Source organism: Centroberyx gerrardi, chromosome 7 (genome assembly GCF_048128805.1).
Source record: "Centroberyx gerrardi isolate f3 chromosome 7, fCenGer3.hap1.cur.20231027, whole genome shotgun sequence".
Taxonomy (NCBI): domain Eukaryota; kingdom Metazoa; phylum Chordata; class Actinopteri; order Beryciformes; family Berycidae; genus Centroberyx; species Centroberyx gerrardi.
The window spans coordinates 5,075,384-5,102,500 of record NC_136003.1 but is presented as its reverse complement, the minus strand read 5'-3'; the positions used below and the strand labels follow the sequence as shown (position 1 = coordinate 5,102,500).

General features: G+C 41.8%; 2 protein-coding genes across 2 annotated transcripts; both read right to left on the bottom strand.

The window, feature by feature from the left end:
* Nucleotides 1-6,561, bottom strand: LOC139919168 (serine/threonine-protein phosphatase 4 catalytic subunit B). Its single transcript, XM_071908807.2, has 9 exons — nt 6,439-6,561; nt 5,458-5,763; nt 4,977-5,028; nt 4,809-4,859; nt 4,216-4,317; nt 3,426-3,599; nt 2,856-2,982; nt 1,633-1,822; nt 1-958 (listed from the first exon to the last, which is right to left on the bottom strand). Exons 2-9 carry the CDS (start codon nt 5,565-5,567, stop codon nt 829-831), a joined length of 936 nt encoding a protein of 311 aa, XP_071764908.1. The 5' UTR covers nt 5,568-5,763; nt 6,439-6,561; the 3' UTR covers nt 1-828.
* Nucleotides 6,562-7,368: 807 nt separating this feature from the next.
* Nucleotides 7,369-25,493, bottom strand: cln3 (CLN3 lysosomal/endosomal transmembrane protein, battenin). Its single transcript, XM_071908830.2, has 15 exons — nt 25,148-25,493; nt 25,018-25,054; nt 23,596-23,692; nt 23,398-23,481; nt 22,402-22,481; nt 21,336-21,421; nt 20,421-20,493; nt 18,592-18,735; nt 17,523-17,671; nt 17,012-17,064; nt 16,836-16,904; nt 16,668-16,723; nt 16,479-16,572; nt 9,792-9,932; nt 7,369-9,272 (listed from the first exon to the last, which is right to left on the bottom strand). Exons 1-15 carry the CDS (start codon nt 25,194-25,196, stop codon nt 9,156-9,158), a joined length of 1,329 nt encoding a protein of 442 aa, XP_071764931.1. The 5' UTR covers nt 25,197-25,493; the 3' UTR covers nt 7,369-9,155.
* Between the last annotated feature and the right edge of the window lie 1,624 nt (nt 25,494-27,117).

Genomic DNA, 27,117 nt, shown 5'->3' with positions numbered 1-27,117 from the left:
TTGATACAAAAACCTTTATTCTCACAATATCAAAATTGACAGACCTACAGAGATTTATAGATGAAAGGAATTAAGAGGGAAAACAAGTGTGAATATAGTGACTCCTTTGGCCAGTCATTTAATTTCTGGTATTTATCTCTGATGGTGCTGAGCAGCAGCACTGACTATGTTAAATAGTGTCACACAGAAGACAGTCAAACAGAAACATACAATATTAGCTAAGTGAGGAGGAAAGAAAAAAAAAAAAAAGGAGGTCATTTTGCATGTAATCCTGGTAGCAACAATTATACAAAAATCAAAAAGAAAGCAATGTAAGAGAATGTATGCATTGAAGAAATTCCTTAAAACGAGAAAAGTCTGCATATCTTGAATGAATAAAAAAAAAAAAACTAACTCCTTCCAAGTACCCCTATAACTAAGTGACAATGTTCATCATGTAAAAATACTACAACGGTGGTGGGAGGGAGGGGACCATATCTACAGAGTGAGAAAGAGGGACAAGAGACGTAAATGGAAGGAGAAGAAGAAGAAGAGAGAAAAAAAAATCTGATGGCCATTTTATGGAGCTGAAGAGAAATTAACAACAGTCATGGACCCGGTTTCCACCTCGCCTCTAAAACCTTCTCACGGTGACCGCTCTGTCAGGCTTGGGCAGTACGGCAAAAAAAATCCTCCCCCCTTCCACCTTGACGTCAACAAAAGCTCAGTGGGGGGGCTCGAGTTCAGACTGACAGAGCCGTCAAACGGGAGGAGGGCCGGAGGGGCGGCCGGTGGGAAAGCGGTACCGGGGGGAGTCGACGCGCTGCGGCCGTCCCGCCGAGAGAGACGTCACAGGAAGTAGTCGGCCACTGGCTTCTTGGAGGGGATGCCCCTGGTTTCCTGTGGCGCCGCTTCGAAGATGATGAACTCCCGCTGTAGATGCTCGTCCAGCTCCAAGATGGCTGCCACGTTGCCGCATCTGGTTGTTGAGAGAGAGCAAGAACTGGTTAAGGGGTGTTCGGGGCGTCTGCGAGTCTCAGGAATTTTTTTTTAAAGCTTTTTAAAAAAAAAAATGCTATCTGGAGTTGGATTTAAGACCAATTTAAATACCAGAATAAACTGGCAAAAAACAGACTATTTCTAATGAATTTTGTGAAACTATAAATGGGCAGAATAATTTAAGAGTGGACATGCATGTGGATCAAACTTACTCTGATCAACTGCAAGTGCAGTAATGTGAGTTAACAGATATGGAAACTCTTACATTCTCTGGCCTTGGTATTGACTTTTTCTCTCAGTCACAAAATTTGGGGAGAAGCTGTTCAAAAACTGATTTGAGGTCAGCCTTCGCCAACGTGTACTGTAACAATTCCTAAACTATGGACAGCTGTTATCACGGTTTCTTTGCTTTTATTCTTTGAGCCATTGCATTTTGTCCTGCATCTTTTGAGAGTGGATGGGACAAAAGGACAAAATTACAATAAAAAAAATCCAATGCAGCTACAGGTGGGGAAAAAAGCAAAAGAACCAAGATGGGTCAGGCATGTTATTTGGAGTCCGGATCTATTCCTGCTCAGTCTCAAAATCCTGTTGTTTGACCTAGGTCCTCAGCTTACATTCAAACAGGGACCATGTGGCTTTCCTCCCACCCACCTGTAGCAGTAGTTGGGTGCCGACCAGACGGTGAGCACCGTCTCGTTGAAGTGCCATTTGTAGCCCTCCATGACCAGCTGGTGGGCTCGGCAGATCATGTGGATGTCGTTGGCGGCGTTGAACTGGGCCACCACGTCGCTCCCAAACAGGTAGCCGGCACCCCTGGGACTCACCCCCCACCCTGTGGTGTCTGAGATCGGGGAGGGGAAGTCTGTCAGTAAAATATCTGGGTACATAGAGTTTTAGTGTCGCATGGTCTAAATGTTGTTTCAAAGGCTTTTCTAGCCAACACAAATAGAATTCTGGGGAAAGCACTGAACACTTTTTTGGCATAAGAATGGTAACATTTAAAGATACTGAATATCAGCACAAGTACTGGCTAATGGCAGCTTCAATTAAAAAAAAAAAAATACAGTCTTCAAAAACTCAGACATGTGTTCAAAGACGCCACCATGAGAACAAAAGTCCCACATACCATGTATCATAGTGCTGTGACATAAAAACAATCACATGCATCACTTTTTTCCTTAATATGCAGGTTGGCAAAAATGTTGTCATACTAGTTTGGCTAGGTCCATCCTCCTTGCATGTAGAACTGCTTGATGTTTTTGTTGTGGTGAAGCCATGCTACCATCACTCGCATCAGACTGGCTTTTACTTCCTTTGAAGTTTCCCCACGCTTTAGTATGGCTTTGACAAAGACATGACTGCTACTGAAAGCAGCTAGCGGAGGAGGAGACAAAAGGTCAGAGAGGGGCAGGTTTTTTTAAAAGGACATCAGAAGCCCTCTAGTGGACGGTCTTTGTCATAGCGCTTACTCAGCTGTTGGAGCTCGACATGGTTCACTCTTCAAATTATTTAAATGATGTGTCAATATTTGAAAAAATGTTTACAGATACCAAACTGCAAAAGTTGACATTAATCCCTGCGAACAAATATTCAATGCTCATGACCCATCGCTACATTAAAGTGATGAACAGATTATCAATGACAACAAAAGTAGATGTTTTGATTAGAGACGTTCAAAATTGGAAGCAGATTTCTGATTTGGAAAAGATCAAAATTTCTTCACTGGAGACTCAAGAAGCCCTGACATATTACACTTCACCTGAAACACTGGCTTCCCTGTACATTCCTGAGCATGTGGATCACTAAAGCACAGCTTTCAAAAGAGGAAAAAGGGCAAACTGATGCTGAGAGGGTTTGAAGGGAAGCCTCTGTACCTTCGGGGTCTGACCACAGCAGGTCACACATGGGCCCGTCGTGGGGCACTTCCTGTTTCCTGTCGATGGTCCGGATCTGGTCCAGTGTCTGGATGGAGGGGGACAGGCCGCCGTGCACGCAGAAGATCTGAGGAACAGCGAGAGAAATGCATCAAGCCAACTCCTGGACCTGCTATACTGGTGGATGTGGCATTCAAAAGCTAGTCAACCAGCTATGAAAAATTCAAAGACTTTTTCATTACTTCCCATAACTGAGCCGGAGCACTTCCATGAGCTAAAAATATTCTTCCTTTCTGGTTTGTTAATGATTTTCAGTCTGGTTTCCCCTCCAGTTGGGCTGAAAACCATCTAATGCAATGAACGTATGAAAAAAGCTGGAAAAGACATTCTGCTAAATTCCTGTAAACTGACCCATTTCTAAAATTCTCTGACATCTGCAGAGAATTTATCCAATTCCCTGACTTTCCCCGTCTGGAATACACCTTTCTAAATTCCATGTTATTCCAGGAAGTCCATGACCAGTGGGAACCCTGTATTACCAGTGCTCATCGCAGTAAACGGGACTCTCACCTTGCCATCAATGATAGCGGAGAGGGAAAGGTAGTCGAAGATCTCGGTGCAGTATCTCCAGACGGTGACCGAGCCGTACTTGCGGAGACACTCGTCGTAGAAGCCGTAGACCTGGGTGATCTGCCGGGACTCGTGGTTCCCCCGGATCAGAGTGATCCTGTCTGGATACCGCACCTGAGGAGGGGATTTCAGAGGGGACAGGAGCCGCAGCGTGTGAACAAAACATATACCAGTAATCCGCAGATTCAAAAGCGTCTCCTGGGCCCAGTTTATCAAAACTTTTCAACTGGATCAGAATTATACAGATTTTCCAAACCCCTTTATTGCATTCCAGGATCAGACTGATCATTAGTCTTTAAATATATCTCTATCTTGCCATCTGCTGGACAAGTAATGTTACATGTTAGGTGAATTAGACATGAATGATCTAGGATGGAAAGCAAAAAAAAAAAGTATGTTATTTTTATTCACTTACCTACACAAGTATACAATGTATAAGAATTTAAAGACAAAATTCTAAGTTTCACTGGATGGTACAAATAATTTAAATTCAAAACCAATTTCTCTGTAAACTGTTTCCCCTTCAATAATTAAAGGATTCATTTAAAAATATGCGCAGAAACATTTCAGATCGATTTCAGACCGATAACCAAATCCCAATCTGAATGATCATCATCACATTTCTCATTTAGCAAACCCCAATTTTAAGATTTATTCCAATCCAATTACTGAAAACCTATTAGAAAACTTTAGATAAACAACCCAGATAAAAAGAGAAATTGCTGTGTACCTTAAGAGCTAGCAGCAGAAGGAAGGTCTCCACACTATAGAAACCTCTGTCCACAAAGTCGCCCATGAAGAGATAATTTGTCTCTGGAACATCTCCGCCAACCTGCCACATGGAAAGATTACAAACAAGTAGCTCTAGTGAAACTGGAGCGGTAGTGATATAACGCACTTTTTGAATTACGCATTGGCAGCATAAAATACACACAACAACCGCCATCATTCACAAAGCATGAAACCAGGGCTGAATGGAGGGAGGAGGGGTGCACTTTCCTGGATGGATTGGTGACATGACATTTTTTTATTTATTTATTTTTTTAAATGCAATACATCACATTTTCACAATTGGTATAAAATGTGTACAGCTTGACAGGTCTGACCTGCTAGGTCTGCAGCCTGTCACTGCCTACCCACGTGTTAAATAACTACACCAAAGGAAGATTGCTGTGAAAATTCCAATTAATGGATAGTACTGTAGCACTAGAGAACATATTGACAAAAATGCAAAAATGTGAGATCTAGGCCTGTGGTGCATTAAATATACCAGCAACAATACAGAGAAATAATACAGGATGTTGAGGGGGCAGGGGGACTTACTCTAAACAACTCTTTCAAGTCATAGAACTGCCCATGTATATCACCACACACCTGTAATGAAGCAAGATGGGAGAAACATTAAAAACAACGTCACATTCATTTAAATTACAGGCAAATTCTTACACAGTCATCATTAGCAAGAAAGTAGTGCTAGAAAAGGTTACTCACTGTGACAGGAGAGTCTACTCTCTGGACATTACTTTCTTCAACCAGAATCTCTCTGAAAATACATGGACATACAACTTCACTTTAGAGTTACAGTTCTAGTTAACTGTGTTAGGTGAAACCATTTCATGGCTTGCAGCTGGACATAAAGCAAGCCTTATGAACCACCCATGAATTCAGGGAGTTTAACGTGAAATGTTCAGTTGACTGAAATACCTTTGATTAACAGGTGAAACCTTGGAACTCACATGGGCATGTGGCCTAAACACACACTGTTCAGTCTAAAGGAATACGGACCTCATACACCACCAGCAAAATGATGTAGGATATTTTACATCATCATGATTAAAACAGCTACCATTTGCTACAGAACGTGGCATTTTATCTAAGTGCCTACATTTAAAGGTCAATAATCAGCTTTAGTAACAACTGTCTGCTTGTATGTGCCTCTGTTGGGGTGCTAGGAACCCACTTCATCCATTACCTGGCTTTGGCACACAGTGCTTTGACTTCATTTTCCTTGATGAGCTCACAGCGTCTGAGCTGCTCTATCTGTCGGTCCAGGTCACTGATGTCCCCCATTGTCACACACATAGGGAGAGCCGCTCACACGCTCCGGTCACACACTCTTCTCACGCACCGGGAAACAGAGGAGCCACACAAATAACAGGCTTTTTCCTCCACAAACACTGAGGCAGACAGGCACAGCAGACACCCTCCTGGGAAATGGGCAGGCCACTTCAACTGTTGCACTTTAGGCACTTGCTATGAGGATACTCAGAATCAGGAACTGTGGAGGGAGAGAAACCAGTGAAGGAATTCAATAACGAACTTGAGTCAAAAGCAACAAAAGGTAACAGTACTCAAACCAACGGACAAACATGTTAAATTGCTGGGGTAAACTGGGCCCGTAATGGTTTCCCAAATGGCTTCTTAACTTAAGTGATTTTTAGTTCTCATTCAGAACAAAAATGTCACAGCTACGAGAACTTCCACCTTTCTATTCGATTAAGCAGCGAGTTTTGCGAAGTTATGCATCATATGTGATATTATTTGTCAAGTAACGTTAGGCCCCTGGGCGTAGCAAAAAAGCAAGCTAAACATTAGCGTTAGTTAGCACCTTAGCTAACACAACGACGTTAGCGAGAGTTGGTTCATAGCCGTTAAGTTAGCAAACTTCCAGTTGGAAAATTACTGTCATGAAGGTTATAGTTAACGTCGGCTAGCTAGCAACTACACAGGCTTGATGTGCTTGTGAAATAAAGAAACGTAGTTAGCGTTAAATGGTCAACATTAGCTTATGCTGTCTGAGCACCTGACTAACCTGCTCAGGCTGTGGCTATGTAACGTTAGCGCCGCTCTGCTAATTTAACGAGCAAGCTAGTAGGCTAACTAAGGCTAGCAAGCCATATCAAAACGATTCAAATAACACAGGAAAATCGACAAAACAAATATGAGTCAATACCGTTAAGTGGGTGAAGGTACAACTTCGAGAAATAAACACCACTATGTTTCATTCCGTGGATTATCTGTTCTTTCTTCCTCCACCGGCCCTTCCTTATGTCTTCTTCACCGGTTCACTCCTGCTGAACGCGAACGACTTCACTACAACTTCCGGTGTAGGGGGCGCGCATTGCGCAGTCTTGTCAGGCAAACAGAGCGTTCACGTCATCTGTACTTGGACCCTATGATTGTGGTATCTAGGACTGGAGCGCTGCTTCCAGAGCTCCCATTGAGTTCAGTGTTGGTGAATCTACTTTGACAAGCACTTACCCCAAAGAACTACAGCAAAGATTCCCTCAAGAGAAATATATTTTTGTTAACCAAAATAACAGTTAAAAAAGATCATAACTATCAACAAAATCACAAATGCAAAATTAGGTTAATTATATTATTATTATTTTTTTAAAGGTTGAAGCAAGACATGAGGCAGCGCTAAAAATAAGATAAATAAAATGATGAAAAACTGCAGTTCCCTTTTCTTTTACAGCTAAAAATGGTTAGTGCAATAGTTAACTGCATCTCAAAATGAATTAACTAGGCCTACTAAAACACAATCCAAAATTGAATGTAGCTGAACTCCCACCAAGCTACTGCAAAATGTAGTTAAATGACTAGTTCAGTTACATGTAGTGAAACTCTCCATCACTGAAAATAACACTCCTCTTCAGTAGGATGTTACAGGGAAAAAAATAGTCCTAATCGAAAATCACAATTCATTTAATAACTCCAATTTAGCAGATATGTTGTCTGGTGTTTGAATATGAGACTCCTAACAGCTCCTTTGCATTATCAAAAACAGTAGGCCTACAACAGCTTTATTAAAAAGATCACATTTCTGAAACGCACACCACATTTTATTTTTTAAATTTTATTTCATATGACAACACAGATTAAAAGACCCCACTCTGACAAAGCTGTTAGTAAAAGTTGTTACATCTTACATTGTTAAATCAAGAATCAGCTAAACAATTTGATCAAACAAGCTCAAGCTTTAAAAACACTATGAATAAGCTGTAACAAAATTGTAACAATTCAACAGTAGCAGCATAAAATGAAATATTGGTAGTGAAAATTTCAGTAGGAACATGCACATTGGGGTGTGGTCCAAATAAATGTTTAAGACAATGTCGGAGAAAATGGTCCACATAATGGTCAACTACATGAAAAGAGAAATGCACCCCATACACTATGTTTGCCATTATTTGGTTTCTTAAATCACTTTGTAAACTGAATAGAAATAAAGTTTACTACTACTGTCCCAACAGAGACTGATGATGCAAACAAGCATGTAATTTTTGACCAGCTGGGCGCTTTGAAATGGACTCGCAACGGAACATGCAGTAAAGTTTTTTTTTAATTTTTGAGACCGACTGACTGACCGACTTATACTAGCTGCTGGCCGCAGGTAAAAAGAAGAGCTTCATACATAAAATTAGTAAAAAAAAGTGCAATAAAATGTGCAAACCAGAACAAAACAGTTTTGGTTATGTGAAAATACTGATGATGTTATAACCGAAAAATCGTATAGTTTTGCAACTTTTTGCTACAACGCTTTTTTCACTAACAAATTAAATTCTTATTTGCATCATAAGCTCGTGTTAGGACATTTTTTCCTGATGATTATAATTAAATCAACTGTTGATCCACATAAAAAGACACATGTTTCTCCCCTTGGTGGCAACTCAAAAATAAAAGGCATTCTTGATCATTTTAATCATGACCTGTTTTGGTAGTACCAGTGACTGGCAAAACATTGAGTACAAAAGCAACAACATATAATGAAATTAAGTTAGTTAAGCAACAAATGACAGTTTTAAATTTTTACAGACACCAACCAATTCCCCACATGATTCTAAGAATATAAAAAGGCCATAAAATGTTTTATATTTACTATTGAGAAGACATTAACTTCCAACAATCTCAAGGACTTGGAGAGTTTCTGACCTCCCATTGTTTTTAATAATGCTGATTTTCTCTTTTTAGACAAGTGACCCTGTGCCATTCAAGCCTTATTTTGTAGTGACGGCATACAATTCTTTCAGCTGTGATAACCATAAAATGATGTTGGTGTCCTAACAACCAGAAAGAAGATTCAGTATGTAACAATCCTCAGTAATTGCCGCATTAGTGCAGACAAAGTAAAGCAAGGAAGCCACTGAAGAAACAAAGAGTTTGTTTCCATATTATTAAATATACATGAAAAAACTCATATTGTCTTATTTTCATCATTCAGTATCTCCAAAAGTAATTCGTAGAGGATCTAGACTGTAACAAATGTGTCATGGTGTCAACCACAGACTTAAGTTAACTACTATTCTTTTTATAGTACCATCATTAGTTTTAAAGCTGCACTAGGCAATTTGGCATGCTGGTGCAGTGAGAGGTAACCGTTTGAATTCTGAGGACCACTCTCTGCTGTTTAGGACTCTTTTGGATTTCACACTTAAATTTGGATTCATCACTTCCTGTGTGGAGAAGGTTTCCCACCAGTTACCACACTAGAATTTAATTTGGTCAAATAGGATGAATCTACAGCATCTCAATTAGTGGGGATGTGAAACTGTTCCCTGTTTCAGCCCCACTTCATGATTTGCACTGATACTGTAAGACAGTAGTAGTGCAGCTTGGAACACACCAGCATCTTGCCTACTGGTTGTGCTGGCCGCTCCGTTGACTGGGTCATAGGGAACAGAAGTATCTGTGGACGGGGAAAGCGGTGAGGCCGGACAGGGCGATGCCCAGACTGTCTCCTACGCTGGCAGCGGCCATGGCAAATTCCCTCTGCCTGTCTCCAGTCTGTGTGTGTGTGTGTGGGGGGGGGGATCAGGGCGATGACACACATAACACATAGGTTGCAAAACACATTCACAAAGCAGCGAGGTCACTCTGCCTATTTTGCCTATTTAGTAAATCGGTGGCGACATTTACGAGCAGGGGACAATTTCCTTCTTCACACAGTTACTCGACTAACCTGGTTTTGCCTCGACACATGTAAACATCATAACTGGGTTAGAATAACCCACATAAGCTCATTATGTGATTATGTGTGTGATTATGAGAAACCTGGTTAAGATGCCGGCCTTTCTCCCATATTCAAGTCGTTACTGTGGCATGGAAACATCTTACAGCTTTACTTTCCAACTCTAAATATCTCTGAATGTAAAGAATCTGTTAATACCTTATCTAATATTAGCTGCATCAAAATGAAACCTAATTAAAAACAGTGGTGACAAAATGACATATAGATGATTCCTATTCAAACTTTCTGTGGATACCGTGACTAGCAAAGCAAACAGACAGACAGATGGGGCTGACCTCCTTGCTGATGAAGTAGAAGGTGTTGACGTAGGCGGCTCCGCCCAGCAGGCCCTCATAGAGGACAATGGCAAACACCAGCCAGGCATTGGGCAGGAACTGGTAGCACACCGATAAGAGCAGCAGCACCGCATTCACAACCTGGGGGAAGTCAGACAGAGAGGACAGGGAACGGAGAGAGAGAGAGACAACAGGGCGGAAGGAGTTGGTCAAATGCGATAAAGGAGGGAAGGAGGGAGGAGAGATGCAGAGGTCCAAGAGAGGGAGAATATTTTATATTTTATTGAGTTTTTTCTGTTTATTTTCTATCAATGCTTTTTTCTAGTATCAGTTTGAGTTTAGATAAAGAACCCAGAAGTACGTTCTCTTATCATGTGACATGTAAAGTCATTTGCATACAAGAGGAGGATTATGGGATCCGTGTGAAAAATCACAGCCATGATGTGAAGACTCACAATTAGTTCAATTTTCACAATAATGCAATATTTACTTTCTATTGACAAGGCAACAGTCAGTATCTCCTCCCTCACAAATGATGCAGCCCCCTCTGGGCCAATATGTGACCTCGTTTTGACCTGTAATTGTCAACACTGTGCTACTACAGCACTTTAGTGTTAAGTTTATAAAGTCAACGTTATTTCCACTCACTCCAATCATGTACGCCGCCCACCCAACCCCTCCCCCCAAGCACCTATAAAGACCTGACGCATTTGTTTTTCTATGCATGGAATAGATTAGGCATGTGCACAAGGGGGGATAGAGGGCAGATGATTCTCTCAGTTCAGCTTCTGTCACAGTAAGCTTGAACAAATGTCCCGGTCCTGCATGTTTTTGCTCCAGCCCTGTTTTTGCACGCCTGATCCAATTAAGGGCTACACAATTTTATGACACCTTAATTGGATCAGGTGTGCAAGAGTAGATTTTTTGGATTTTAGGGATTCTGATGCTTATATGTGTTTTACGTGTTATTTTAGGGATTTTGTTGCTTTTTTTTTGCTTTTGCTTTTTCTTTTTTTTTTATCTACAGTGTTTGTTCCATGTCATTTTTACCCTTGTGTTTACTTGACTGTACAACCAATTTCTCTTTGGGACAATAAAGATATTCAACTTGAACTTGGCTGGGATTGAGAACTGCTCCTTTAAATCAGTGGTTCTCAGAGTCCAGAGTCCTGCTGGTTTTCTATCCTACTATTAACTACCTCATTGCAGTTAATTGCATTCACCTGGCGTTCCAGGTGTAAATCAGTCCCTGATTAGAGAGCTAGAATGAAAACGAAGGTTACGTTTTCATTCATTCATTCATTACGGTTATGTGACCCGATTGGATCACTCCAATGTTTGATATATCACTCCGCGGCGGAGGGATACGTCCGAGGCAAGGATTTTACGATTCACTACTGTGCGCACCTGCGCGTGCGTTGTGCGGCTGGGCCGACCCTATAAAGGCCCCTCCCACACACACGCACCCGCTATAAACATTTTCAAGGCACCTCAAACACCACAAGAGGATTGGAGTGATCCAATCGGGTCACATAATCGTGGTTACCTACGTAACCTTCGTTATGTTTCCCTCAATTGGATCACTCCAATGTTTGGTATACGTATACCCGATTCATCCGGTGGTTGAGGTTAGGAACCAGCCACAGCCAAGCCAACAGCAGAAGGCTGAACTGTTTAGGGCCTATGCCAAACCAACAACAGATACCTCCTCATGCAAAGCAGGGGAGCTGTCTAGAACAGCTGACTCTACCAAGTTAGGAGGAGCCACGTTCACCTGATAGAACCTAGCAAAGGTGCTATATGAGGCCCAGCTAGCTGCCGCACACACCTCAGAGAGAGGAACTCCTCGCAGAAGAGCCCTTGATGAGGCCACCCTCCTGGTAGAATGTGCCACGACTCCATCTGGCTCATGCCTACCAGCCAAACAATACGCAGACATGATGGTTTCCACTATCCAATGGGACAGCCTCTGTTTCAACAAACCTGACCCCTGGTTCCGCTCCCCATAGCAAACAAAGAGCTGGTCAGTCTTGCGTATCGCTTGTGTGCTACTCACATAAGCCCCCAAAGCCCTAACAGGGCATAGGGTGCTGAAGGCTAACTCCTGCCCCACTGCAGAAGCAGGAGGAGAGTACGCAGACAAGGTCAAGGGACTGTTATCATATTTATCATGCAGGACCTTTGGCAGGAAACAAGGATTGGGCCGGAGAGTCACATATCTCCGGTCGGGATCCATGTGGAAGCACTCAGGGCTCACAGAGAGTGCATGTAACTCACTGACCCTCTTTGTGGAAGTGATTGCCAATAAGAAGGCTACTTTCATAGAAAGATGCTTCAGCGAAGCAGACTCAAGAGGCTCAAAGGGCGGCTTAGTAAGGGCCGACAACACAATGGGCCTCATGCAAGAACATTTTCGTATTCTTATCTTAAATTTCTCGAACTTTTTTCGTGAGGTGGACTCGTACGAGTGTACCACGTCAGATTCACCAAATGCTCGTCGTAAATGAACTGCGTAAACATGATGAATGGCACCTGTTCTAAATGAGCGTTCATGAGAATTGTGAATTTGCATAATTGACGCCCCAATAATGCCACATAAGGTTAGGCGTCCGGCCCATATGTCGTGAAGCTTCATTCATAAAAATGACATGGAAGACAAAGAAGAAGTCTACCAGCTCTGAGACTGAAGTCCTACTATCAGAAATAAGTCAACCAAAGCATATAATATTTAATATAATTCAATAGTGGAATCAAAGGTCCTGCTAAAGCCAAGGAATGGGAGAAAATAACTTGTGCTATTAATGCAGTGTCGTCTGTTGTGCGTCCCCTTACGAAAAACAACTATAGTATTCCTACACATTTTAGATGAATACTAAATAAATATCCCAACAAAGCTAATTCCCTATAGGAATATTATAGTGATACTACAGAAGACAAAAATACCATGATAAGGTCACTGTAAACGCACTGTTGAGTACCACAGACACTCTAAGTCCCTATCGGAGTATTATAGGAATATTATAGGACTGTAGTGATTTGTCGTTAGGGCACCGTCACAGAAATAAAAAAAGAAATGGCTTGACATGAAATTAGATGCAAAAAGCAAGGGAGGGGGGCCAGGAGGAATTCTCCGTTACACAGACAGATGAAAGAATAGGCCTATACCTGCCATAATTGGCGATATAGCAGTGTCAGGTGTTCAGCGATGTCGCCCTGGACAGCGACTTGCACCTCAACCTGGTAAGACCTAAAGCCATTTCTCTTTTTAAAGTTTAGATTCACTTGCACCCACATTAACGTTATCAACTGGAGTAAAATAGCCTAGAAATCAGATTTATCTCCCTCTATAATGTATTTCCCCCAATACAATCTAACCTTGCCATTGTCTCATCTGAATGTTTGTCAAATAACCTGGCAAATTAGTGTTTTTTGTTTTGTCTTTGTATTGAGCACACTTATAGGCTACTATGTAACCCGCATGGATACTTATGAGATTTTATGCAACTCTGGTAAAATAAATTACGCACTACCTTCTTTTGAAAAAGCCAACAGTGCTCCCTTGCTATTTTTCCTATGACTATAACCACTGTACTGGTTAATCTCAACATGATTATACATTACTTTACAGTGTCATTTATATATTCAAACTCAACATTTCTTCAAAGTGACAGAGATACAATCCATTAGTCAACAACAAAGTTTTTTTTGCTTTGGAGAACAGCAGGTTGATTGTACGTGACTCGTACGACAGGTCTGGACCAATCGTAAATTTTGTTCGTACCTAAGAGAAAATTCTAAATACGAGAAAATTGGTGAATGCGGCAAGTTCTCTTAAATCGCTCGTACGAGTGATTTAAGAACGAATCTGTTCATACAAGTGGTTCTTGCATGAGGCCCATTGTCCAGGTCCCAGTGTGCAGACTTCTTAGGTCTCGCTGGATGTAGACGTCGGACTCCCCTCACAAATCTGGAGACCAAAGGGTGCCTCCCCACGGGACCCTCTGGAAGCCTCTCACGCCCCGCCGAAATAGCTGCCAGATAGACTTTCAAAGTGGAGGCAGCCGACCCTGCATCTAGCAAGGACTGCAAGAAATGCAGTATAGACTGTACATTGCAGGACTCTGGATCCAGATTGCTCTTTGCACACCAAGAGCTGAATGCTTGCCAGCGCAACTTATAAGCTGCATTAGTAGATGGAGCCCTGGCCCCCTGCAGAGTAGCCATCACCCCTTCCTGCAGGCCTAGCTCTGACCATTGGTGCCGTTCAGATGCCAAGCCCAGAGGTTGAGCCGCCGTGGTTCCGGGTGCCACAGAGAACCTCTGGCCTGTGACAAAAGGTCGGGTCTCAAAGGCAGCTGCCACAGAGTCCCTGCAAGGAGAGACAACAGAAGGCTGAACCACGGACGCCTGGGCCAAAACGAGGCAATCAGAATCAGATCGTGCCCTGCCAACTTGGTCCTGTCCAGCACCGCAGGGATTAGGGGAACTGGAGGAAAGGCGTACATCAGCCCTCCTGGCCAATCGTGGGCCAAGACGTCCAGACCCAGAGGTCCCGGTGGTTCCGACACCGAGAACCAGAGGGGGCAATGAGTGTTTGTCAACGAGGCGAAGAGGTCCACCTGGGCTCTGCCAAACCTCTCCCAAACCTGCTGCACCACCTGATGATGCAGGCACCAGTCCCCTTCTTGCGGCCCTCCTCTTGAGAGCATATCTGCCGCTGTGTTGCGAACCCCTGGAATAAATGCTGCCCGAAGAGAAGCTAGATGTTCCTCGGCCCATAGGAGCAGCTTCTTTGCCATGCTGTGAAGTTGTTGAGATCTCAACCCCCCTTGCTGGTTGATATAAGAAACCACTGATGCATTGTCTGTCCTCACCAGCACATGCCTGCCTACTAGTGCTGGGAGGAAACTCTGCAGAGCCAGATAGACTGCTCTGAGCTCCAAGATGCTGATATGTCTGCCCAGCCAAGGAGGCTTCCAGTGACCACTGGCTGACCTGCCCTTGTGCACCGCACCCCATCCTGTCATGGAGGTATCCGTGCACACCAGCTCCCTGCGGCGTGAGGTCCAGTGCGACTGCAACCCTCTCCAACAGGTCCTGGAACCCCTTTTGATTCGCCGGGCCTACTTCCGCATGCTCGCTGCCCCCTTCAGAAGGCTCACTCAAGTGCACAGCCTCTCTGCGGTAAACAGAGTCAGCGTCATCCCCGAGGAATAGCCCATCACTGGCCACCACTGAGAGAGCGTCCTCATCCCCGGGAGGAACACACTCCTGCTGATGCCAGCCCCTCGAGACACTGCCAGACCCCGACTCACTGTGGTGAGTGGCTGCAGAGTGGGAATCCAGGCTCCTTCTCACTCTGCTCTTATCCCGTTTCCTAGGGGGAGCTCCCGAGCAGCTGGGAGGGCTATTACCACACCGGCGAGCCGGCAAACTCTCTGAAAAAACAGTGCAAAACAGGCAACTGTTTGGATGCTTCACCGCCTTCTCCACGTGGTCCAACCCCAGGCAATGCATGCAGGAAGTATGGGCGTCTCCAGGGGGAATATCCACCCCACACTTCTCACAACAATACGACATGGTGGGAAAGGCATTGAAGCCACCTCATGAAGGGCCCCCCGCTCCCAATCTACTGCACCCCGTAAGGGAATTACCAGCTTTTTTGGAAGGAAAAACTGTGACACCCCGGCTGCCCCGTAAGGGTCTTACACCCTAGTCACTGCAGCCCAAAGCCAACAAGGATACCAGGTGATGGGAATGACCTGTTGGCTCCCTATAATTAAGCAACAGTCAGCAAAAACTGCTGCTGTCTACAATCAAATGCTGTATGTTTATATTATATTTATCTTCAATATCATATATAACCACCAACTTACACACCCGCCAGGCCACCAGGCTATGGCAGTGGCCTGCCGCACAGCTGTCGTTGAGTAGCAGCCAAGCCACCAAGTTATGGTGATGTAAGCTGCCACCACAAATTTAATCAGGAAATCTCTGGAAATCAACAGCCCAGCTAGTTATCCCAGCAGAAGCATGAGGCTACAATAGCTACACAGTTAGCCGCAAACACCTGATCACTAGGATAGCAAGCAAGTAACCAAAGGTACACACGGTAAGCAGTACTCCAAGAAGTACTCGTACCGAGGAGCTAACAATGTAGCTGATCCAGGCTAGATCCCGCCACTGAGAACTTTTGGAGATAAAGCAATAGGAAGCAACTTACCTTCCTAGCTCATTCACCAACCTTGAATCTGAATGTTCCGCCGAGAAAATGAAGAGCGGGTCCGTGTGTGAGGGAGGGGCCTTTATATGGTCGGCCCAGCCGCATAACGCACGCGCAGGTGCGCACGGTAGTGAATCGTAAAATCCTTGCCTCGGACGTATCCCTCCGCCGCGGAGCGATATATCAAACATTAGAGTGATCCAATTGAGGGAAACATAACCAGCAGGGCTCTGGGTCCTGAGGACTGGAATTGAGAACCACTGATTTAAATGGCACCTGAAGCCCTCTAATGGACAGTCTTTGCCATAGTTCTTACTCTTAGGTTAACAGGCAAACTACAAAAGGCAATGTTGATCCTCACAAATTTTTATGACCCATATTTTTTATGAGCATCTCTCCATGAAAAAGTAAACCCACCGATCTCCTCTCTGCTAATGTGTACTTTTTTATTTCCTGGCTCTCACCTGTAGCAGAGCGAGAGCCCACAGTTTCTTGATCTTCACACAGCACAGGGAGGAACGAGACACCAACACACCGACCTGGTACAGTGTCTGGTACCTGAACGCACACACACAAAAAAAACTTAGGGTCTACATCCTAAAAGAATCTTATATACCACGTAATTCCTTGAGAATAATATAAGAGTAACTGACCAGCGATACTGCTCTGCATGAGACAGGTAGAAGTTTGGGAAGTACAGGAGTTCCAGCTGGGAAAGGTATGGTCTGCGTTTAGTTTTGGTTCAAGATTACCACGCATCCCTGCTATATTTCAATGGTTTAAAGAGGCAGTAAACATGAAAGATGAAAGAAGGCACTCACCAGGCCCTGGTTGATGAAGTACTCAGCGAAGTAGACCAACCCCAGGGGAAACACAAACCTCAACAAACCCTGCTCAGAGGAATCAATAGGAATAATAGCGTCCAATGACAAATGCCACTACTCAAAGATTATCTGCTGGGAATTCAAATCTCAAGTATAATGAAGAGCACACTTACCTTGATGACGTGCAGTTTCTCCGTGAAGGTGAGCGGTCCAGTGGTTCTGTCCTCTGTTACATTCAGGGGGAAGAGAACATGGCCTGTGTAGTTATTCAATAACAAACAGCAGTGCTTTAAAATTAAACTTCATTTCACGTCATAGATCCGTTGCACTGTGAAAAATGGAGCAATGCCTCACAAGGAAATCAGCAGTTTCCTTAATCGGAATCTGCTGCAAATGAAAAATAAAGAAAGACTAGAAAATGGGGACAGGTAATCAGATGCAGACAGATAGTTAGAAAACTGACACACTGCTTCAGATCAGGCAGTATTACAATACAACAGGCTTCTGGATTGCAGCCTGAGATCCTCTGGCAGGGTCTCTTGTGCTGCTTGGTCTAAAGCTACACTATGTATTATGTATTATGTATTATGTATTTATGTAAAAATACACCTGTCTCATGAGCCTAAACTTCCTGGTGAGGAAGTGGTATATCCAATAATCCTGCACAAACACAGTGCCACACACCTCGGGCCGCTTTCTCCCGCTGCTCTTCTTCCTCTTCCTCCGATTCGTCCATCAGCCGCTGTCTCTCCTCTGAGCCTCTGACTGCGTATTCTTCCTCTCTGCTTCGCCACTGAGGGAATGAAGCTGGAAAGACCAGCAGGAAAAAATAGCTGGTGGTGGTTTGGGTACGGAGGGGTCGAAGAGATTGGGGAAAGTGTTAGGGAAAGGAATGAGAGCCGGGAAGAAGTATTTTGTGGATGACGGGAGGAAAAGAAAAGACAAAGAGCAAATGTGAGCGCTGATGTTTCAATGTCATTTGACAAATACAAATAGTCCCATCTCTCTGTTTGGGTCCTAAAATATGATATCACAAATTCACTTGCTAAATAAGCATACATCACTGACAGGACAGACTAAATGTATCGCAGCTGTAAGGACAGAGAAACATCCCGAATTTCCCCAAGGGGATTAATAAAGTGATCTCTTATCTTATCTTATTACATCATACATAGACAATAGAATCCACTACTTGGGAAACTGCTTTAAGATGCCTACCAGACAAGACAAGGCCATTTAGCCTTGAGTACTGTTGTGCAAATAGTTCAAATCCTTATCAGCCATTAAAGTTTGGGGAAAATAGCAAAGTTCCAAAATGAGGATGACAACGGAGATTTTCTACTAGGCAAATCAATGAGGGTCACCGCCTCACTGGCTGCTAACTTTCTGACATGATAACATTTGAAAGCCTCTGTTATATATAGTCTTTGGTCTTTGCCTGTTCGCAAACTTTGTCCCTGTTGACCACCGTAATCTGTCTGACTGTGAGATAATCAAATCAAAGCAAAACAACGGCTCTATCAAACAGGCTGCTCCACAAAAAGTGTTAGCATCTAAAGTGAGCAAGTTAAATGAAAACTCTGAATCTGCTTGTCCCTTTACTGAATGTGTCACACAGTACCTGCTCCTACACAGGAAAAGGCATTGAAAATGGATATGGTGACATATTTCTTTAAAAATGTATGAGTCAAAAAGTTTATTTTAGGATCGAGAATGACTGGTGAAGAGACTGAATACAGGAGTTTCTACATACCTGATCACCATAGCAAAGGGGACCACCAACATGATGAGCAGTGTAATCTGGGGCGACAGGCCGGCTTGGGTGAGGGCCGAGTAGAGGAGGGCTCCAGCAACACCAGCACCCCCGGTACCTGAACCCCAGCCTCCCAGTACATCCCTGAGGGAGGGAGGGAAAGAGGGAGAGGGAGGGAGAGACCAAGTGGTTATTGAGAAAGGGAGATAGGAGAAATCATGGCAACCAAGAGAAAACAGAAGATGGAGTCACTGTATGACAGGAATTCTTTTGCAATCAGGGAAGTTTCATCAAGTCAAATTTAACACTTTTAAAAACGCTGTGGGAAAACAAAATGTAAGACTAACTTCACATTTGAAATAACCGTGAGAATGTCTCTGAAGTGTCAGAGATCAAAACGTGACGATTTTATCAAACTTCCTATGACAATGATTTACTGAAACCAACATTTACAATCTATACTAAAGATACTTGTAAGTGCAGGAAATAGAATATCTGATATGAAACACCACAACCTAAGGGACGTACACACACATACACACACACACACATACACACACACACACACATTTCTAGAATGTCTGATATGCTTACTTACTGGTTACTTACTGGTTTTTGAATGGTTTAAGTCATAGTAATAGTTTTATGTCATTGTAGATATTGATGATTATGTAGTATTGTATAGAACATGTTTTCATATCAAATAATGAATAGTTATTATAGACATTGATGATTATTTACTATTGTATAGAACATGTTTTCAAACCAAATAAAGTTATTATAGATATTGATGATTATATACACTCACCGGCCACTTTATTAGGTGCACCTATCTAGTAGCGGCTGGTCATCTGTAGGTCCATTTATCATATTTATATATTATAAGGGCCAACAACTTGTGTGTTGTGAGATGCTCTTCTGCATTCCACTGTTATAAAGAGCCATTATTCGAGCAATTGTGGCCTTTCTATCAGTTTGAACCAGTCTGCCCATTCTCTCACCTTTCACCTCTAACCTCTCTCATTAACAAGCTGTTTTCGTTCACTGGATGTTTTTGGTTTATCGAACCGTTCTGTGTAAAAACTCTACAAACTGTAGTGGTGAAAATCTCAGGAGAGCAGCTGTTTCTGAGATGCTGAACCAACAGTCAGACTGCGGTCAAACAAAAAACAAAACCACTTCACCATGTCTGCATGCTTTACAGTATATATTGAGTTGCTGTCACGTGATTCGCTGTTTGGAGGAGCAGGCTGTTTGTGTTAACGAGCAGGTGTACCTAATAAAGTGTGAGTGTACTATTGTATAGAACATGTTTTCAAACCAAATACAGTTATTATAGATATTGATGATTTCGTACCATTGTATAGAACATGTTTAAAATCGAATTATTTATCGTCGCAACATGGTTAGAATGTATATTAAAATGAAAGTTGACATTTTTGATGATATTGTTTCTGATAACCAGTCATGCCTATAAAGTTATTGAATTGAATCGAGAGAGAACGAGAGACATTCAAATTGAGAAATTTGAAATTGGTTCAAGAAGAAAAAATGAGTTGAGAGATGCATAAGAGAGAAAGACAAGAGATGTTTGAATGGAGAAAATTGAAAGTGGTTTGAAGAGGAAAAAAATTAAATGAATAGGTAGAGGAGTGAAGGAGTTACAAGAGACAGAGGCCTTAAAAAAAACATACGCAACCAACAATTTCATCACAAGTTAATTAGAATGTATAATGAAATATCGGAAGAAAGAGTGTTACATTTTCTGAGCCTTCGGGGGAGAAAAAGAGTGGAACAAATGTTGAGAAATGGACAGAATAAGTCTTTACCTGCTGAAGAAGACGGTGAGAGAGAGGAAGGACAGTTCTCCAAGTCCAGAGCTCATACTGGCAAAGATCACACCTGGAAACACAGTGGCAGAGAGTGAATCAGACTAGGTGAACTGGGGAAGGACAGAAGCACCTTAAACATGTCCATGTAGGAGAGAAAAAAAACACGAACCACATAAAAGGAAAAACAGGATTGTTGAGTGATAGTAGGCTCCATGCCAACACTTCAGCATACACTATGTTGAGTAATAGCAGGCCCCATTCTAATGCTTTAGCATACTCTATGTTGAGTGATAGTAGGCTCCATGCTAACGCTTTAGCATACTCTATGTTGAGTGATAGTAAGTCACTAGTATCATCTGAAAAGTGAGAAAATGAGACCATGCAGCAGCTCTAAAGCTAAATGCCAAGTCATCTTAAATGATATCTGGCTAAGTCTGGCAGGTTTGTGTTAGAGATTGTAAAATTTACATGACATAAAGATATCAATGTTTCGGATTGGGGGTGTGAGGAAATTTAAAATGATTAATAATTAAGATGTATTTGTTTCATGTGCACATTTTGTGTATTCTGTGATGTCTAAATTGTAGAGTAGAAACTGAGGCTTATGTTAATGATCAGTGAACTGATCAGTCTGTTATCGCAGTTTGCTGCCAGAAACATTTATCACCGTGGTAAAAGTAAAGCATTATCTGGTTTCAGTGGAATAACCACAGCTGCACACTTGGAGATCAGATAACAGAAACCAAAACCCAGATAAAAATAATTAAGCTGCATCAAATCCATCGTCAGCATTTTCAACCAGGCCATTCCCAATACCAATTAAATACATGACTATTATTGTTAAATAGACACTCAAATATGACATGCAAAACAAAACAAGTATGTATGAGATGGAGGCTATGAGTTAATTACCCAGAATGCTCATCCATACAGTTGCGGAGAAGGACACAAGGAGAAAACTTGCTACTGCCATGCTGACGCAGAACAACACTCGGAAACTAGAAGTGAAAACAGCCATTAGACAGGCAAGTTCCTTAAGGTGCAACAGTCAACTCATGCACTTCAAATGATCAAACTTCTCATTTTGCAAAACAATATTCCTTTGTCCCTACTAACAAGATAGCCGTGGACTTTTAATTTAGCATTGTAGGTTGTCAATTAGATACAGCCTACAGAAGCCACACTCAGTGTCCTGAAACCTAGTGCTGGCCCTGAGGCTCTGAATGACACGTTCAACAGTGTTTCAACAGCTCTGTATGTGACAAGGAGTTCACTTGAGGCACCACAGGTGAAAATGGCGATTTTGGCTGGGTTGCTCAATTTCTCTACTTCTATAACTACTGTAGTTTCAGAAAATATACAAAACAATAATCAAAAACTATAAATAGTTAATTTATACATTTCTCTACCAGCTGCATCAAGTACACCAAGTACAAAATGAGATATTCCCTGTCTGCTAATACTTTTTTCCAACTTAACTTGACCCAATTTAACCAAATTTGACCTGTTGCTTCTTAACAAAATAAGTGGTAATTTAGGCTGCTTTATATATCTTTTGTTATTCCTTTTTATGGGGAATTTTAGAGGATTTTTTTTTTGCTATATACATAGTATTCTGTAAATAATCAAATAAACACAATTTTTCCATATCCATCTGTATGTCATCAGAATGAAACAGAAAAATGCAGTCCGACTTTATCCACTGTGTTCTGATACATAAAATCACACATTTTAATGAAATGTTTGAATAATTAACCAATTTGAATATGTTATTAACAAAACACTTAAGTCAAGGATTTGTGTTTGTGTCCACATTCATAAAAAATCTCAGTCTGATCTCAGTCTCTTTATCTGTGGCCCATGACTTAAAGTAAATGGTGGTTGGCTGTGGTCAAAACCCAAGGCGTCAGTATCCACACTGAAGAAGATGTCGCCTTTTTTTTAAGAACAGGGTTATAAGTGATAATCCTTCTCTTACCCATAGGGCAGCTTGTGGATGTAGAAGGGAGCAAACAGCTTGATGACGAGGGTGGGGAGAATGTCGGCCAACAGCACCGCCTGAGGAGAGGACCACACAGTAAACCACATGTGAAGTCCATCCAAGTGTTTATATGTTAATTATCATGTACCAAATTAGAAATGCTGAATGGAAACGACAAATTTCAATGGAATTAAAGCCCCCCCCCTCCTTCCACTCCTATCCCACATTTTCACAGTAGAACAATAAGCTAGCTAATTGGAGCAGAGATCCAACAGAAATATCTAGTGAAGAGGTAATACTGTATATCACCATGCTAAATACTAAGTATGGAATAGTACTATTGCTTTGTCCCAGAATGCCTTTCGACAACCCACAGAGAAGTGAGGTGAACTTGTTGCATTCAATCAAAGATGAGTGTATGGGTGTATAAATTATAGCTAGCTAGTCAACTACTTTATGATCAAGGCTGTACCCGTTACACAAAATGCACCATGTCTTGTGGCTGCATTGCATTCTGGTCTACTGAGGCTACTGTCAGTGGAGAAATTAGTCTCTCTGCCTCTTCTACGATGGATTTCTCCCTGTATGATTGGTGAGCGTCTCTTGGTGCAAAATGGCTTTAGTTTAGTTTATTTTGATAATCAAAAACAATGCATAGCCATCAGTCATGCATTCATTAAAATCATCGAGGATAACACATAAAGTTTCCAAAACTTATTTCCAATGTGGTCCTCAATGTGGCAGCTCTAGAAAGAAGTCTACTCTTTGATTCTGAGGGACTGACACCAAAACCTGACGTTTACCATTGATGTTTTAGATCGCTGAAACATTTTCTGCTCTCAGAATATCATCTTACTGCTAGAGTAAGATGATATGCATCCCAGCAAACATTGCTTATCTCATTTTTTACAAATCCCCTAACCGAGCAACTATTTGTCTTTCAATGTTCAACACTGGTTAGGGTTGTCCAGTGTCTGATGAATCTCCATTTACCGCAGCAGAGACAGGGTTGCAGTCATAGCGGCTACTGTTGCTACTGTTTCCCCCTTCAAAGTCCAAGGCGACTGTGGCTGGAGTCTAGAATAAAGACAGGAGATCGTTGAAAGTTGGTTGTTTGCTTTTAAAGACTTTATACAGTTTTCAAACCCTTTGGAATGAGTGCAAACTGCTCATACAAACGTGCTCTCTTACAGGTGCTGTGGAGTTTTCTGACCCTTGTTTTGTTAGGATGTCGTGTGCGGCACTCAGCATTACTACATAAGCAAAGTTGTTGCACAATCCCAGGAGCCTGAAGAGGTCAAGAGGGAGAGATAACACTCTGTCATTTACATGCGTCAGTAACTGATAACTAAATGGATATCAGGGTATCAGAAAGACACATTTAAGACTTCTTAAGACCTGTTCAGTGCTTCTTGGAACTGATTAGATGACTAATTTAAAATTCAAAATAAAGAAACTAAATTGGAAAAACAGGGTGTTACTGAATGAATATAGCTAATTCAAGTTGTGAAATTATAAATTGGCAGAACAAGAAAAGTAAATTAAATGTTAAAGGACATGAAGTCCAACTCTGTGTAGTTAAGCAGATAGGATGTACTGTATATTCTGCTACTAACCCTATTCTGTATTAAGCTAGGAGTGGACATGCAGTGCAGAGAAACCTGTCACTGCATGGTGAAAAAATAAATCCTCTATAATTGGATTTAAGGCCTTAAATTTAGTTATTTCAAGACTATCTGAGACATTTTAAGGACCCTCAGACCGTAACTTCTATTTTGATCATTTCTATTTTGCACACCTACATGCAGTGTTGGTTAGTAGTTTCACTACACGTGACTAAACTGGTAGTTGAACTACATTTTGGTGGAAGTTCAGCTACAATCAAATGTGGACAGTGTTTTTTAGTAGTTTAGTACTTTTGTTTTGTCATTTTGAGGCGTAGTTAACTACTTCAACTACCAACTGTTTTTGGCTATAAATTTATATATTTATTTTTTTATGATTTGACAACTAAGTTGTAAAGTATGACAGATTCACTTGACTGTCGAGACCATTATTACGGCCTAGTTGGTGAAACGTATGAAATGGTTTGAAGTTAAGGAAAAACAAGTTGAAGTTTGTACCAGTCAGATCCAGACAAAAAACGTATTTCTTTACATTTACCAACAGAAAGTTAACATTCCTTCAATTTTTCTCTGTGAGAAAACCAAATAGTGTAGTTTGGTTTGGAGTTTAGGTCCAGACTGAGTGTAAATGTAGGAGTGATTGACATTACATCCAACAGAAAGTTAACACTGTGATGAAGCCAGACAGGCTTAATTGATTTGGACTCTAGTTTCAGTCAACATTCCTTCACTTTATTTCAAATAAAATACTAGTTTTGTTAACATCCTAATCAGTGGTATTTTGGCAGTCACGTGACTGTTATATGACACTGTAGATGTAGATATGATATTTCTTTTTACATAGTAGTCTGAACTAGTTTTTTCTCAGTGAACTAACTTCATTTCACTTGAAGGTAGCTTAGCTGTAGTTCAGCTTCTTCCACTGTGAATGAATTGGTAGCTTGGAAAACTAGTCTTTCAATGTAGCTTCCCAACATTTGATACTTACCAGAATCCAGCCCAGTTGCGCCATTGTGAGCAACGACCTATAAATAATAAATAGGGAGCAGCTTTAGCAGAATCAGGCACTTGATAATCAATAATTAGGTTAAAAACAGACTGCTGACAGACTGACTCACCCTCAATACGTTGAACAGGATCTGCGTTGACGCTGTCTGTTTGCTCCATGATTTTGAAAAGAGTATAAATGACATAAAACCGAACTGACGTTAGCTAAAATTCCCTTCTGGAGAAGTTACAGCTGGTAACCCGCTTTATTACCTGCTTAGCTGGTTGCAGGAAGCATCGTAGTAACTTAGCTAACAGCAGCTAACTAACGTTAGCTCCATACGCTTCCACAGAGATTTAACAGGACAGACAGACAATTCACATAATAAAGTACACAATAAACTCCCTAGTTTACTGGCTGACAACTAACGGTATTTTGTTTCACTATTCCATCTTGTTCTGTCGGTCGTGCCAGAACTTTGGTGACTCACAAGACGGTGTTTCACAAAAATAGATCCCCGCGGAAACCAGCCTTGAACGTTCCTTTTCAGTGGAGAAAGGACAAGGGGAAAAAGGAAAACAAAACCACCCAACTGATGCTCTGTTCGACACATAAACTAAGCTGCGAAGGAAAATTAATAATACAAAATACCAGACTTCCATTATTATTATTTTTTAAGACATCTGTCTGTCTCTTGTCATGTGGGGATGAAAAAGAAACAGACATCTGACCTCTGACATTCAAGTGCTTTTGCTCAGAGATGATAAAAATTAGACCTTGAAACAAAAGCACTTTTTGGTGGCTGTTTTAATTTAGAAATAATACAGTACAAATGTATTTGTTATTCTTTTTTTTTTATTATTGTGCTGCAAAAGGAAGAGGAGGAAATTGCACATCAGGCATGTAATTGGTTTTTTTTTATTTAATCTTTGACATAGCCTAAATACAATAGAGTACACAATACATTTTCAGCCTATATAGCCAGTTCATGAAAACTTTAGCATTTGCTGTTCTTTCTAAATATACATCCTGTCCAAACAACACTATAGTCTATCATACAGAGCCAGCTGAATCAGCTTGGAAAATGACAATTAATTTGTCTTAATTGATCACATTTTTTCTCTCCAAGACAACACTTAGTTGGATTTTTTTTTGGGTTAGGGTTAGGGTTAGGTTTGTAAAAAGATATCCCATGACTCCCCCTGCCTCATCCAACGACTGGACAGTTGTGTAGGGAGCCATCAGCAAGGCACAGGCCGACGCATGTTACTGATATGCCCCTGTCAATGTGAAACTCTATAGATATGCAAAAGGAAGAATTGGTTAAGTAAGGCAAGACCTCTACATCAGGGGTGTCCAAACTACGGCCCGCGGGCCAACTGCGGCCCGCCATCCATTTTTAATTGGCCCGTATCAGCAACAAGGCAAAGAGCAGCTTATACCACAGCTGTATGCGCACATGAAAGCATTCCGTGCGAAGCTCCGTCTCTTCGAGTCACAACTGCGCAACTTCAATGTAGCGCACTTCCCCATGCTGACCGAAATCAAATGCGCATTTCCAAATGCCAAGCTCTCTGCTAAAATGGGAGAATAAAAAAGTGTGTGTGATCACATCTCTCATTACAGAATTCAGTCAGCGCTTTCAGGATTTTTGTCATTGAGAAGGAAATCACACTGTTTGCGGCTCCGTTTTCAATGGATGCAGAAGAAGTGGAAGTGAGTCTGCAATTAGAACTGATCGAAATGCAGTGTGATGATTCTCTGAAGAATCAACATCAGCTTCTCTCCCTACCTGACTTCTACCGGAGCTTGGAAAAGGGCAAGTTTCCTCTGATGAGACGCCACGCAAAACGAATGATGAGTCTGTTCGGCTCAACATACATCTGTGAGCAGACATTCTCTCTGTTAACGCTGAACAAAAGCAGATTGAGAACCAGAATGACCGACAGCCATCTCCGTGACGTCCTTCGCGTCTCAACCACAAAACTTACTCCTGACTTGCCAGCTATCCTTAAGACCAAAGCGCAGCATCACTGCTCCCACTGAGCGCAACATTCTTTCCATTACAGGTGAGTTAAAAATATACACACAGTTTTCATG

Coding starts and splice junctions, on each gene's coding strand:
- LOC139919168 (XM_071908807.2), bottom strand. CDS start 5,567: ATGTGTGTGACAATGGGGGACATCAGTGACCTGGACCGACAGATAGAG. Junction 4,318..4,808: donor ACTTGAAAGAGTTGTTTAGA/GTAAGTCCCCCT, acceptor TCCATGTGGCAG/GTTGGCGGAGATGTTCCAGA. Junction 2,983..3,425: donor CCGCTATCATTGATGGCAAG/GTGAGAGTCCCG, acceptor GCTGTTCCTCAG/ATCTTCTGCGTGCACGGCGG.
- cln3 (XM_071908830.2), bottom strand. CDS start 25,196: ATGGAGCAAACAGACAGCGTCAACGCAGATCCTGTTCAACGTATTGAG. Junction 16,724..16,835: donor ACTTCATCAACCAGGGCCTG/GTGAGTGCCTTC, acceptor TACCTTTCCCAG/CTGGAACTCCTGTACTTCCC. Junction 9,273..9,791: donor TCTACTTCATCAGCAAGGAG/GTCAGCCCCATC, acceptor ACACACACACAG/ACTGGAGACAGGCAGAGGGA.